This window comes from Oncorhynchus mykiss, chromosome 28 (genome assembly GCF_013265735.2).
Source record: "Oncorhynchus mykiss isolate Arlee chromosome 28, USDA_OmykA_1.1, whole genome shotgun sequence".
In the NCBI taxonomy this organism is placed as follows: Eukaryota; Metazoa; Chordata; class Actinopteri; order Salmoniformes; family Salmonidae; genus Oncorhynchus; species Oncorhynchus mykiss.
In genome coordinates, this window is record NC_048592.1 from 20,507,694 (window position 1) to 20,518,955 (window position 11,262).

Genomic DNA, 11,262 nt, shown 5'->3' on the forward strand with positions numbered 1-11,262 from the left:
TCTGGAGCGGGAAGTCACAAGCTCTGCTGGGTGGCTACTGTGTAGCAACGTAGCGTTGCCAAAAGCCCTTGTCTACCCTAGAAAGCCTATGTAAATTACGATAGCCAGAAAGGCCCCCCAAAAACCATTGACAGCCGTTTTGGGCTCTAAAATGTGTTTATTTTGATCAAGGTTGACCCCACAGTGAATTATTTAAAACTGTGCTACAAATCGAGATATATAGTGACCCTTCTGACTACTACATTTGTCATCACACAGGACCATGTGCTGACACAGGCCAATCACAGGCCAGCAAGCTACAAGGAGGCTCCTGTTGACTCTCAGGCAGGGTCGACAATGATCCTTTGCTAGTTTTTGACCACTATCACCATGATCCTTTGCGATTTTTGGGTGCATTCAGCAATATGGCATGCTTCCAATTCAAATACTTCTGGCTTCATGTGCTATGGGGAGTTTTCCTTGGGGATACGTGGATGACATCAGTACTGTCACTATTTACTGTTTTGTTTTTGTCTATGAGTTGACTCCATTCAAATGGTGGAAGCTCCCATGCGCTGCCCAGGCTGATGATGGCCTTTCGGCCACTAGAGGTCTCTATCATTCTCTATGGTATAGACACACAATGGCGATGCATGGAGGTTCGTTTCTTTGCGCAAGGCAGAATACGGCATTTTTCTCATGCAGTTGTTTACATTTATAGCTTGGTACTGCAGTTATACTTTTCGACCCTGTTACTGCTGGTTTTATAAATGAATTAAGACGTGTATTTGTTTTTTAGCGAACAAGCCTGTGTTGAGATTCGTGCATAACATGGTGTTTTGAAAGCACCTGTTTTATAATGAATTGATATCTCATCGTGATTCAATGGCTGTCCGTGTAGACAACTGAACGAAAGCACTGGGTAAGAGGATATGACAGTATTTCTACATAGGTGCAGTTGTAGGCTTTAACCTTGCTATAATTGCTACAACAACGTTAAGTTTACTCATTGTGTTGTTGGAAATATAGAGTACTGCATAATGAGTAAATCAGTGTCTCTCTGGTGTGTGTGTCCGTTGATATGACTGAGCCTTGCGGTTTAACAGCAGGACACACTGTCAGGGCACACAGGTAACCTCTTATGAATGGATGTCAGTAAGGCAAGAATCTTGCCACTGCTCATCAATACTGCCTTTGGTGTGTCAGTGCCCACAATGATTTGCTATCTGATCTGTGTGATTATTATTATGATGATATCTCTTTTCCAGGATGGCCAGTATACTTTCAAACCAGCTAGAGAAGGTACGATGCCATGCGGAAGCCTGTCTACATTCCACTGGCTCAGTGCTGGAGATCCGGGCAGGAATATTAGCTATGGCCAACATACCCTTACCACCGTCAGCCAAATACCACTACATCGCTGCTGAGACCATGATCATTGAGAACAGCATCGGTAACAACAGGAAAGAGGTTAGTTAGTTTACTGTTTCGAGCACACACTCAAACTATGTCCACATCACATTTCACCTTCACTTAGCCTACATCTTGGAATACAGAAGTTATTTTCCCTCTCTCTCTTTAATTGTGCTGAATATTATTGTTCAGTGTCCATTCTTTTGTCAACCTCTTTCTGGATCTACCCTTTTATCTTTGTTCTCTCTCCTGCCAGACCATAGGTTCCCTGCAGAGACTGTCCACAGCACTGAACATTCTGGAGAAGTATGGCTGTAACCTCACCAGCTCCAGTAGGCCCAAGTACTGGCGCACTGTCAAGCACAACAACCCCGTCTTCAGAGCAACAGTAGATTCCATTCAGGTGAGGATGTCTTCAATACAGGTAGGTTAGATTCTGGGTAATGATATGTAGTCTACTACCTTGTCACTATAAACTTATTGGCATTATGCTGATATAGGCCTAGTTCAATACAGTGTTTCCCCAAGGATTTCTTTCAGCAGCAGTGGCAAAGTTGGTCTGTAGTGGCTGGGGGGGGGGGCAGACATAGGTTGCAGTCTCTGACCTAACATTTTAGTGGCAGTCCTCTTGGCCGCAGAAACAAAATGTTGTTGTTTTAAAGCTAAATTCCAGCAATTCTACACATTTTTCCATAAGGCAGAGAGAAACAAAATGCAGTTTTAAAGATAATTTACTAGATAAGTCTTATGATATCTGAGTGACTCAAACATTGTAAATAAAATCAATGGGGGCCCCATATTTTGGTGATTGTTAGTTCTCAAAGATGATCTTGTTTAAAAATATACTGCTCTATTATCTTTTCTATGTACTTTATATTTGGTTTTAGCCATTTAAATTTACACTGAAAACATTTGACCATCCTATATATATTGGAGTGGCAGCAACGATTTGCTGTTAAATTAATATTGGTAACACTGATTGAGTCTATAGCTTACTATCGTTTTGATCAAGTTATTTGTTCACACACCATTAACTCTACTAAATTTGATGTCAACATTTTTGCATGAAACCTCCTCGGTTCTACCCCAGGGAGGAAGGGCAGTGCTCTGTCTCTATGGTTACTCCAACCAGCAGCCAGACGGACTGAGTTTCCCTGATGTGGTCGTGGAGCCTGACATTGAGAAGGTCGCAGCGGTCACCTTGGAGGTCATGAGTCTACGCATGGAACTGGACATGCTCCTCAAGGTCTGAACCAATGGCATTGTCTCAAAGACTGTTATTCTGAAATATTTCAGAGGTTCATGAAATCAGTTGTTGTACTGAGTCGTTGTTGTTGCTACTTTCACAGGAAGCTCACCCCCACCCAGAGTTCTTTGAGAGAATTATCCCATCACTGAACCAGAAGGTATGTTTCCTTTCTCCCATAACCGGTCCTCTTCCTCTCTGCCTTCTACTTGTTTTTTAGGTCGCCCTAATAGCCTCTCTCTGCTTCAGACAGTGTTTATATTTGTGTGGTTTTGTGTCTGTTGGTGTCCACTGCCATCAGATGACTGAAATATCCTTTATGATTCCAGGATGACTTTGGACCGATGTCTGATGCAGTAGCTATTCCCTCCAGCCTGAGAGAGAGCCAGCCCCTATACATGTCTCTATCCTCCCTGTCTCAGTCTCCCACTAGTGCCTTTCTTCCAGTACGGACCGCTAACGCCTCAACCTCAACCTCCATCTCTACCAGACACACAGGTTAGAACTGTGCACAAGCATGTTTTTGTTGGGTACCAGAAGTTCTCACAAGGATAGTAAAACAAGGAACATTTGGGGGGGGGGGGGGGGACGACATTTTGCCGGTCCCTACAAGGAAAAATGCTATTTTAGGTTTAAGGGTTAGGGTTACAATTAGGGTTAGAATTTAAGTCAGGGTTAGGGGTTACGTTTAGGGTTATGGTTAGATTTAGGGTTTTGGAAAATAGGAATTTGGATGGGAATCAATTATTTGGTCCCTACAAGGATAGCAATACAAAGCTGTGTGTGTGTGCGCATGAGTGTGTATATTTCTAACATCTGAAACGTACATTTCACCTTTTCTCGTTTCTCTTCCCCTGCAGCCAACTGCACTATCTGTGCTATATTCCCAGTGGCTGCCCATTGTAACTCTTGTGTCCAATGGCTGTGTACGGAATGTGACAGACTGTACCACTCTTCCGCAGAACGAGCCAATCACCACAGGACTGTCGTGACATCCTCTAAAATGCGAAAGAACCACAGGTAAAACATGACAAATAAGACGAAAGCGAAACTGCACAGTAAAGGAAGAAAATTGATACATTTTCATAGGTGGTGATTACTGCTGAAAATGCAACTGTCTCTGTGCTCTGTGTGTTTGGCACAATATTCACTTCCTCTGTCTCTCCCAGTAGCTCCCTCCCGTCATGGCACTGTACCCACTGCACCAGGGTCAACTCCATCCACGACATACTGTGTGAGATGTGTGAGAGGCCACGCCTGGCCTCCTCTGGCCCTGCTAAGGATGAGTTCCCACAGCCCTTCACCATCACTGGTCAGTATACACACACACAACAGTGTATGTGTTTTAATAGTGGTGGTTTGTCTTTTCTCCACTCCAATCTGTCTCACTCCTCTATTTCTGTGTTTACTTCGTATGCTTGTTTTATTGTCTGAAAATGTAACTCTTAAGCTGTTGATGAGTTCATATTCACCTCTTCCAGAGCCCTGTGTTGAGTGTGTTTTCACTATGTATGTCACCAGAGTGGCAGTGTAAAAGCTGTACGGTAGTGAACGCAGGCAGTAGTATCCTGTGTGAGGTGTGTGAGCGCCCCCGTCTGGCCACCAAGCCTCCTGCAACCCCCACACACCCCCTTCCTACGCCCAACCGGCCTGCTGCTCCAGTACTGGGCATGCCAGGAGACCCAGACAGCCAGGTGAACTACTGTTAATGTCAGTACAGGAGCAGCACATTTGAGTTGAAATGAAAGTTTCGGATTCTGCCTTCATCAAACAGATTGTTGTTCCTCTTCCCGTGAGTCTCGAAGCTCATGTCAATTATCTCTTCTTTTCCCATCTTCTCTCTACTTCTCTGTTGCAGTGGGTGTGCCAATTCTGTACTTATGTCAATTACACTCCAGCGTCAGTGTGTGAGATGTGTGACCTTCCTCGACCCGAGCCCGCCAAAATGCCAGTCAAACTCCACCCTCCGTCCCAGGTCAAAAGGGTCCCTGTGCTGTCTGTCAAACCCAAAGACCCGCCCATGGAGGACCCTGATTTGAGGAGACAGAAACTGATGAGGGAAGAGGGGCTAAAGCTGATTGAGCTTATTAGAGTAAGTGAAGGCTTTCTGTAGAACTATAATATGGTGTGTAATCGCATTATCCCACTAGTAATGTTACAAGATATTAGTGAATTTAAGATTTAGATTCAGAAAAGTATTTTTTGTACCATTGCTGGGCGATTTGGTTGCAGGAATATTAAAACTACAGATTTCAGAAAACAAATGAGTGAAAATAACCTAGCATCCTCTTACTTATTCATACAGTGTGGTGAGTAGCAGCAGCTGAGGCCTAGTCAATATGTATGACAGATTTGTCTTTATTTCTCTCTCTCTCTCTCAGGATGGAGAGAAAAAAGGAGTGAGTCCAGAGGAGGTGTACACAGGCATGCGCATCTCCGGGGGCGGCAACATCCTCCCCTGTGATTGGCTCAAAGCGGAGCTACCTCACCTGCTCGACCAGATCTGTGCCATGGCTGCGTCGTCTCGAGCAGCAGACCTGAAAACAGGACTGAACCAGAACGGGCTCTCCAACGAGACTGGTACTGCAGAGGATACTGGTGTGGAGGAGGAGCAGCCCAGAGGGGGAGGAGTGACCCTGTCCAGGGCTGAGGCCAAGATGGCCTGGCTGTCTGCAGGGGGAGAAACTGAAAGAGCAGCCAGACAGTCTCTCAGAGACAGACACGCTAAGGTGAGAGACAGGGCAGACCTTGCCCAGGTCTAAGGTCAGTTGTACTGGCACTTTTCCTAGCTGAACTCTATTTACGTTTCCCAGACCTGTATTAAGCCTAGTCCTGGACTAGAACACACTTTCAATGGAGATTCTCCACTAGGAACTATTTTTAATCCTGAATTAGCCTTTTAACACTCAAAGAAGGGTTTGGTTTCTCATGTACCTGTCCTGTCATGTACAGGTGAAGGAGCTATGTTCTCTGGGGTTCAACGATGAGGCGCGGTGTCAGGAGGTACTGAGGCAGAACGGGGGGGAGGTACGGGGGGCTCTGTCTCTGCTGCAGCGACCGCTCATGGAGCCCTTCCACCAGCGCATGTGGAGCGACCAGCCCGAGCCCACCATCGACATCAACCACCCCGACAAACAGGTAGGACACTGGGGCTCTCAACTGCACTATGTACTTTATTCGGCCCATACATTGAGCTGAACACAGAATAGATATATTGATGGTAATGTGCTCACAACTACCACCATTAGAAAGGTCCACAGATCGTACATGTTCTTCAATCATCTGACAGTTGCTTGATCTCTCATGTAAATGTATATTTTACAGTGAAAAGCATTATTTTGTAGTAAGGAATATCTCTCCTTTCATCATGCCTCTGCATCAGTTGGTCCACTCCACTGGTCTGATCTCTCTCTCCTCTTCCTCCTCCCTCCCCCCTGGGACCAGCGTGTGTGTCGGAGGCTGCTGGCGGTGTATGACCTGCCCAGCTGGGGTCGCTGTGAGCTGGCCCTGTCCTTGCTGCAGGAGCGCACCGCCCCCTACTCCCTGGACGATGTAGTACAGGCCGTACGCGAGTCACAAGACCGAGACTTCATCCGCCGGGTGCTGGCCAAAGAGTGCCCCATCTGCCTATCGGACTTTCCCCACAGCAAGGTACTCTCTCGAGTGTGTATGTTGGGGGACTTGTGGGTGTTTGAATGCATGTCAGCACTAACTTGCCTTTGCTCAAAATGAAGTAGAAACTTTTCTGTGTGTTTTCTTTGCAGTATCTAACCCCTACAACTCTCATACACCTTTCTCTCTCGCTCTCTTCAACTTTCCTTCCTGTTTCAGATGCAGTCTCTGACCTCCTGTCAGTGCTCGGTGTGCTGTGGCTGTTTCCAGCAGCACTTCACCATTGCAGTGAGAGACAAGCATATCAGAGACATGGTGTGTCCCGTCTGCTGGGAACCTGACATCAACGACCCCGAACACCTCAACAGCTACTTCTCCACCCTGGACATCCAGGTAGTACATCACACAGAGAACAACCTCACACAAAATATCCCTCAGATTCTCTCTTTGAAGAGAGAAGAAACACAGAGTGAAGCCCAATTTTTGGGGATTTCAGAGGCTTCTCTCCCTTCAAAATGCAGGTGTGTGTGTGAGGTACTGTCTATAATGATGGCTACACCTGTAATAATAATTTCCTGTGTGTGTGTGTGCACAGCTGCGGGAGTGTCTGGAGCCAGAGGTATATGATCTGTTTCATAAGAAGCTGACTGAACAAGCTCTCATCAAGGACCCCAAGTTCCTCTGGTGTAGTCATGTGAGTTTACATCTCAGTATCCTATGTATACAAAGGCAAAGGAAAAATGTGTTTTTGCTAATCCCCATTGAGGCTGTTAAAAATAATAGTGACATGCTACACCCATCTTCACTAGCTAAAAATGACCAGTACCTGCTCTTAAACTGTTGAAGTATTCCTCCTCCCTTCCCTGTCTTATTTTCATAACTTCTCCCCCCAGTGCTCCTATGGGTTCATCTATGATGGAGACCAACTGAAGGTCACCTGTTTCCAGTGCAGGAACAGCTTCTGTGCACAATGCAAGAAACCTGTAAGTGTGAAACATGAACTCTGTGTGTGAGGGAATCTGAATCAGAAATTGCAATTAATTGGGGCTATGAGGAGATGATATTTGGCTTTAGAGTAAAGATGCTGGAGCCCCATCTCACTCCATTATCCCCTCGTCTCTCTTTCTGTGTGCCCTCTAGTGGGAGTCTCAGCATGGTGGTCTGTCATGTGAACAGTACCAGTCCTGGAAGAGAGAGAATGACCCAGAATACCAGAGGCAAGGCCTGGCCGGATACCTGCGCGACAACGGCATCAGTGAGACACACAGCACACACACCTTCTAAATGAAACAACACCTCCTCATTGAGAGCTACTGTAGTGTTTAACCAGAAAAGGCCGGTACTTGCAGAGGTGTGAACGGCCAGACACTTCACTAGGTGTTGGGCTGAGAGAGATCAAATTGGTCTTACTCATAGTTCATCTTCCAAACCAGCACATTTCATTAGCGTCATGAACAACACTCCCGTAGAGGTAATGTAGGCCTTCTGCTTGAACTATGCCAGTTGACTAATACCTTGTTTTAGCAAAGAGGTAGAGTCAGTTACAGGGCTTTTTAGGTCCCTCCACATCCTTCAATCAATTGATTAATTAATCAAACTATTTACCCTCTTCCTCAGATGCATTCTCATGTCTGTACTCGCTCTCCCCCTCAGCCTGTCCAAACTGCAGGTTCCAATATGCCCTGTCTAAAGGAGGCTGTATGCATTTCTGCTGCTCCCAGTGCAGGTACCAGTTCTGCAGCGGATGCAACAACCCCTTCCACACTGTAAGTTCCTTCTCAAATGACTTGGTGTCTCTGTGTTGAGTTCGTCGGTCGTTCTAGTTCCTGGCAAGGGTTTGAATGAGAGTTGACTTGGTGTCTCTGTGTTGAGTTCGTCGGTCGTTCTAGTTCCTGGCAAGGGGTTTGAATGAGAGCTGACTTGGTGTCTCTGTGTTGAGTTCGTCGGTCGTTCTAGTTCCTGGCAAGGGGTTTGAATGAGAGTTGACTTGGTGTCTCTGTGTTGAGTTCGTCGGTCGTTCTAGTTCCTGGCAAGGGGTTTGAATGAGAGTTGACTTGGATGTCGTTTTAATTTGTTTTTCTTCCTCCAGTCAATTTCATTCTGCACTCTGTCTCTCCCCACTCCTTCCTCTCTCTCCCTCCCTCCTCCCACACTCTTTCCTTCCTTCCCTACCCTATTCTGTCCCTCCCTCCCTCTTCTGTAGACGTGTGCAGTGATCCAGTGCAGTGTGACAGGCCTGCACGCCCATCACCCTCGAGACTGCCTCTTCTACCTGAGGGACTGGGAGCCTGTCAGACTGCAAGCACTGCTGCAGGTAGGCACCACACACCATCCACACAAACACAGATGCTCGCACACCATTACAATCACCATAACCACATTATAGCTCTCTGACTCACAATCGCAGTTATAACTAGGGGTGTCAAACAATTCAAATAATTAAGTTAATGGCATTAGTTAATCGCGGTTAATTATCCTTTTTTAATTTGCTCAAATTTAGCCCTGAAAGATGTGTCCATTTCAAAAAGCAGTGCATTGAAAAACAGGCATACTATTATTTGATTGTAATGGACAGAAACACAAAATCATCTACGTCAGAAGGTTTTCATAGCATTTTCACCATAAACAACACAAGTCACTGTAACATACAGCTAGCTGTAAAAGCTCCCTACTCCCTCTTATCAATGTTCTTGAAGTTTAACACTTGTGCGCACACAGACACACACACACTATCTTTATCAAACCATAAAATAGCGGTTTGCAAGTTGTTTAACAGCCCATGCCGTGTGCATGAATCCACAGAAAAAATGCAAAGCATAGCTCGGTAATATTGGGCTTAACTTTGACATGATTTTGGCTAGAGGCACGCCGTCTTGAGCGACGTGAAGGGAGAAGCATTAACTGTAGATGTGTTCTGCGCTTAAAAGGGTCCGTGCGGTGAAGAAATGGAGATGTTAAATGATTTGAAATAGCATGTCAGGCATTAACACGTCATCTCTGACAGCCGTCGTTATAATGGATTTTACTCGAAGAGTATCTGGAGATGGATTGTATTTCCTGTTCATTATTTGATTGTTGTTTGCAGAACAAGTGTGTTGAGTTCAACACTAACACCCCTCCAGGAACTCAAGCCGGTAAGATTCTATCTGTTCTTTAGTTTTTACTCAGCAAAACTTAAAAGAAATGGAGAGATGTACTACTTATTCTCTTCCCCCCCTCCCCTCAGGGATGTGTGGCGTGATTGAGCAGAAGGATGAGGGTGGGCAGCAGACGGACTCGGCCTGTGGGGCTCAAACTCAGCCTGGCCATGCAGGACTCTGCGAGTATGTCACTGCCAACCACCCTATTGTGTTTTTCAAGGACCCAAAGGCACTTTAGATTACAACAGAGTGTTCCCATGAAAACATGCCTAGATGTAACTAACTGGTTTTTGCCTAATCAATTCCAGGAAACACTACAGAGAGTACTTGGTGAGTCTCATCAATGGCCATTCCATCGACCCGGCCCCTCTCTTCAATGCCAACGAGCTGGTTTTGGCCTGTCGGAGATACCAAGTGGATGATGCCCGGGGGGAGATGGAGGACGACGTAACATACTATCCTCGAATGCTGGAGGTTTGCATTGATGATCCTTGTGGAGGGGTGTTGTTGTTTTTTTCCAAACATTTAGTCACTTGGTTTAATCATTTCTCATCTAATCTTATTTCAGAAACTGATTGATGAAGTACCACTTGGAGACAAGGTTCCTCGGAAGAAATGAAAATGAATCATTTGTTTGTTTGCTTTTAACAATCAAGTGTTTTTAGTATTAAGTGTTGGGATTTTGACTCAAATCACCATCAAATGTGTTTGTGTCATTGTAACTGTTACACCACACAGCAGAAAGCTATGCTTATATCCCCATGATTGAGCTACAGTTATTTATGAATCTATATTTGGGGTAAATGCTCAGAGGCACATTATTAAAAAAAAAAAAGAGGTGTGTGTGTGTGTGTACGCGTGTGTAACATTTCAAGACATCTTTAAATAACCTGTGATATTTAATGGCATCACTTCGTTGCATGCAGTCTGTAGGTGCATGCTCTTAACTGTATCATTTGTGAAGAAAAGTACTTGAAACAGTCCAGACACAGTCTGCAATCAAAAGTTCAATCAAACTCTTATGTTTCTCAGTCATGCTCTTTATCCAAAATGTTCCTTGTACGCTTGCTGTAAGGGAGGTAGTTGTGTCCTCAGAGTAACTGCAAGGTTGACATAGTTACTGGACATTTTTCGGGAGTTAGATCAGTACAGCCCCTGCTGGCCCTGAAGCTTATTGAGCCAGTGAACTCAAGCTTGATGAGGAGGAAGGATTCCGCTTCAAGACAGGACATTTCAAAACTGGAGATTTTTTTTCCCCCCTTGAGCAAGTATCATTGAGAACTACAGAGTCTCTACAGTTAATTAATCACACACCATCATTAACAATAAACTTCAGATTTTACTCCATATTTATTGTATTCCCTTAATTGCTTTTTGCCTTCAGTGCCAGTGAATTATGACTGAATACCTCTTTGTGTAAATTGACTGACTAATTTGGGACTGATTTTGAAAGGATTTGACCCACTGTATGTTGCAGCCCCAAACTGTATGGTTACCAGCTACCATCATTACCTGGTCAGATTATGACAAACACACAGAGCAAGAACATTAGTATTTCAAAACGTCTGAGCAGGAGTAAGCCTATTTGTTGACAACTCAAATATGAATAATCATACTTTTATTTCTGTTTTCTCTCCTCCCATACTAAGTCAGATGTGTCAGCCACTGACATGGCTGCTAATGTCTTGTGACAGATAAACTCTCTTGTTTGTCTTAGATGTTTGGAAGCATCCCTTGTCTGGAATAGATATTGGTGTAGCAGCAGGGTCAGAGATTAGTGGGGAGGGGGCAGGGAGAGCACGCAGGGTTATGGGTACTGCTGTGATGTGTCCTTGTGCCACAGGGCAGGATTTGGAACAGAACAGGGCACAC

The 11,262-nt window shown here is 45.0% G+C and overlaps 1 protein-coding gene across 5 annotated transcripts; it reads left to right on the forward strand.

Moving 5' to 3' along the window:
- The first annotated feature begins 570 nt into the window (after positions 1-570).
- LOC110508709 (E3 ubiquitin-protein ligase RNF31) lies at positions 571-10,739 on the forward strand. 5 transcript variants are annotated; one of them, XM_036966677.1, is made up of 24 exons: positions 571-638; positions 779-901; positions 1,248-1,449; positions 1,649-1,816; positions 2,483-2,638; positions 2,742-2,798; positions 2,968-3,136; positions 3,499-3,658; positions 3,808-3,950; positions 4,160-4,332; positions 4,497-4,730; positions 5,020-5,367; positions 5,591-5,776; positions 6,083-6,289; positions 6,470-6,643; positions 6,846-6,944; positions 7,144-7,233; positions 7,391-7,505; positions 7,904-8,016; positions 8,454-8,564; positions 9,336-9,384; positions 9,477-9,573; positions 9,699-9,864; positions 9,959-10,739. In XM_036966677.1, exons 3-24 carry the CDS (start codon positions 1,249-1,251, stop codon positions 10,007-10,009), a joined length of 3,267 nt encoding a protein of 1,088 aa, XP_036822572.1. In that variant the 5' UTR covers positions 571-638; positions 779-901; position 1,248; the 3' UTR covers positions 10,010-10,739. The 5 variants fall into 5 exon arrangements, with proteins under 5 accessions (XP_036822572.1, XP_021445123.1, XP_036822573.1 ...); XM_021589448.2 differs by having other exon boundaries at positions 614-901; positions 3,811-3,950; XM_036966678.1 differs by having other exon boundaries at positions 614-901; positions 3,601-3,658.
- Positions 10,740-11,262: the final 523 nt, after the last annotated feature.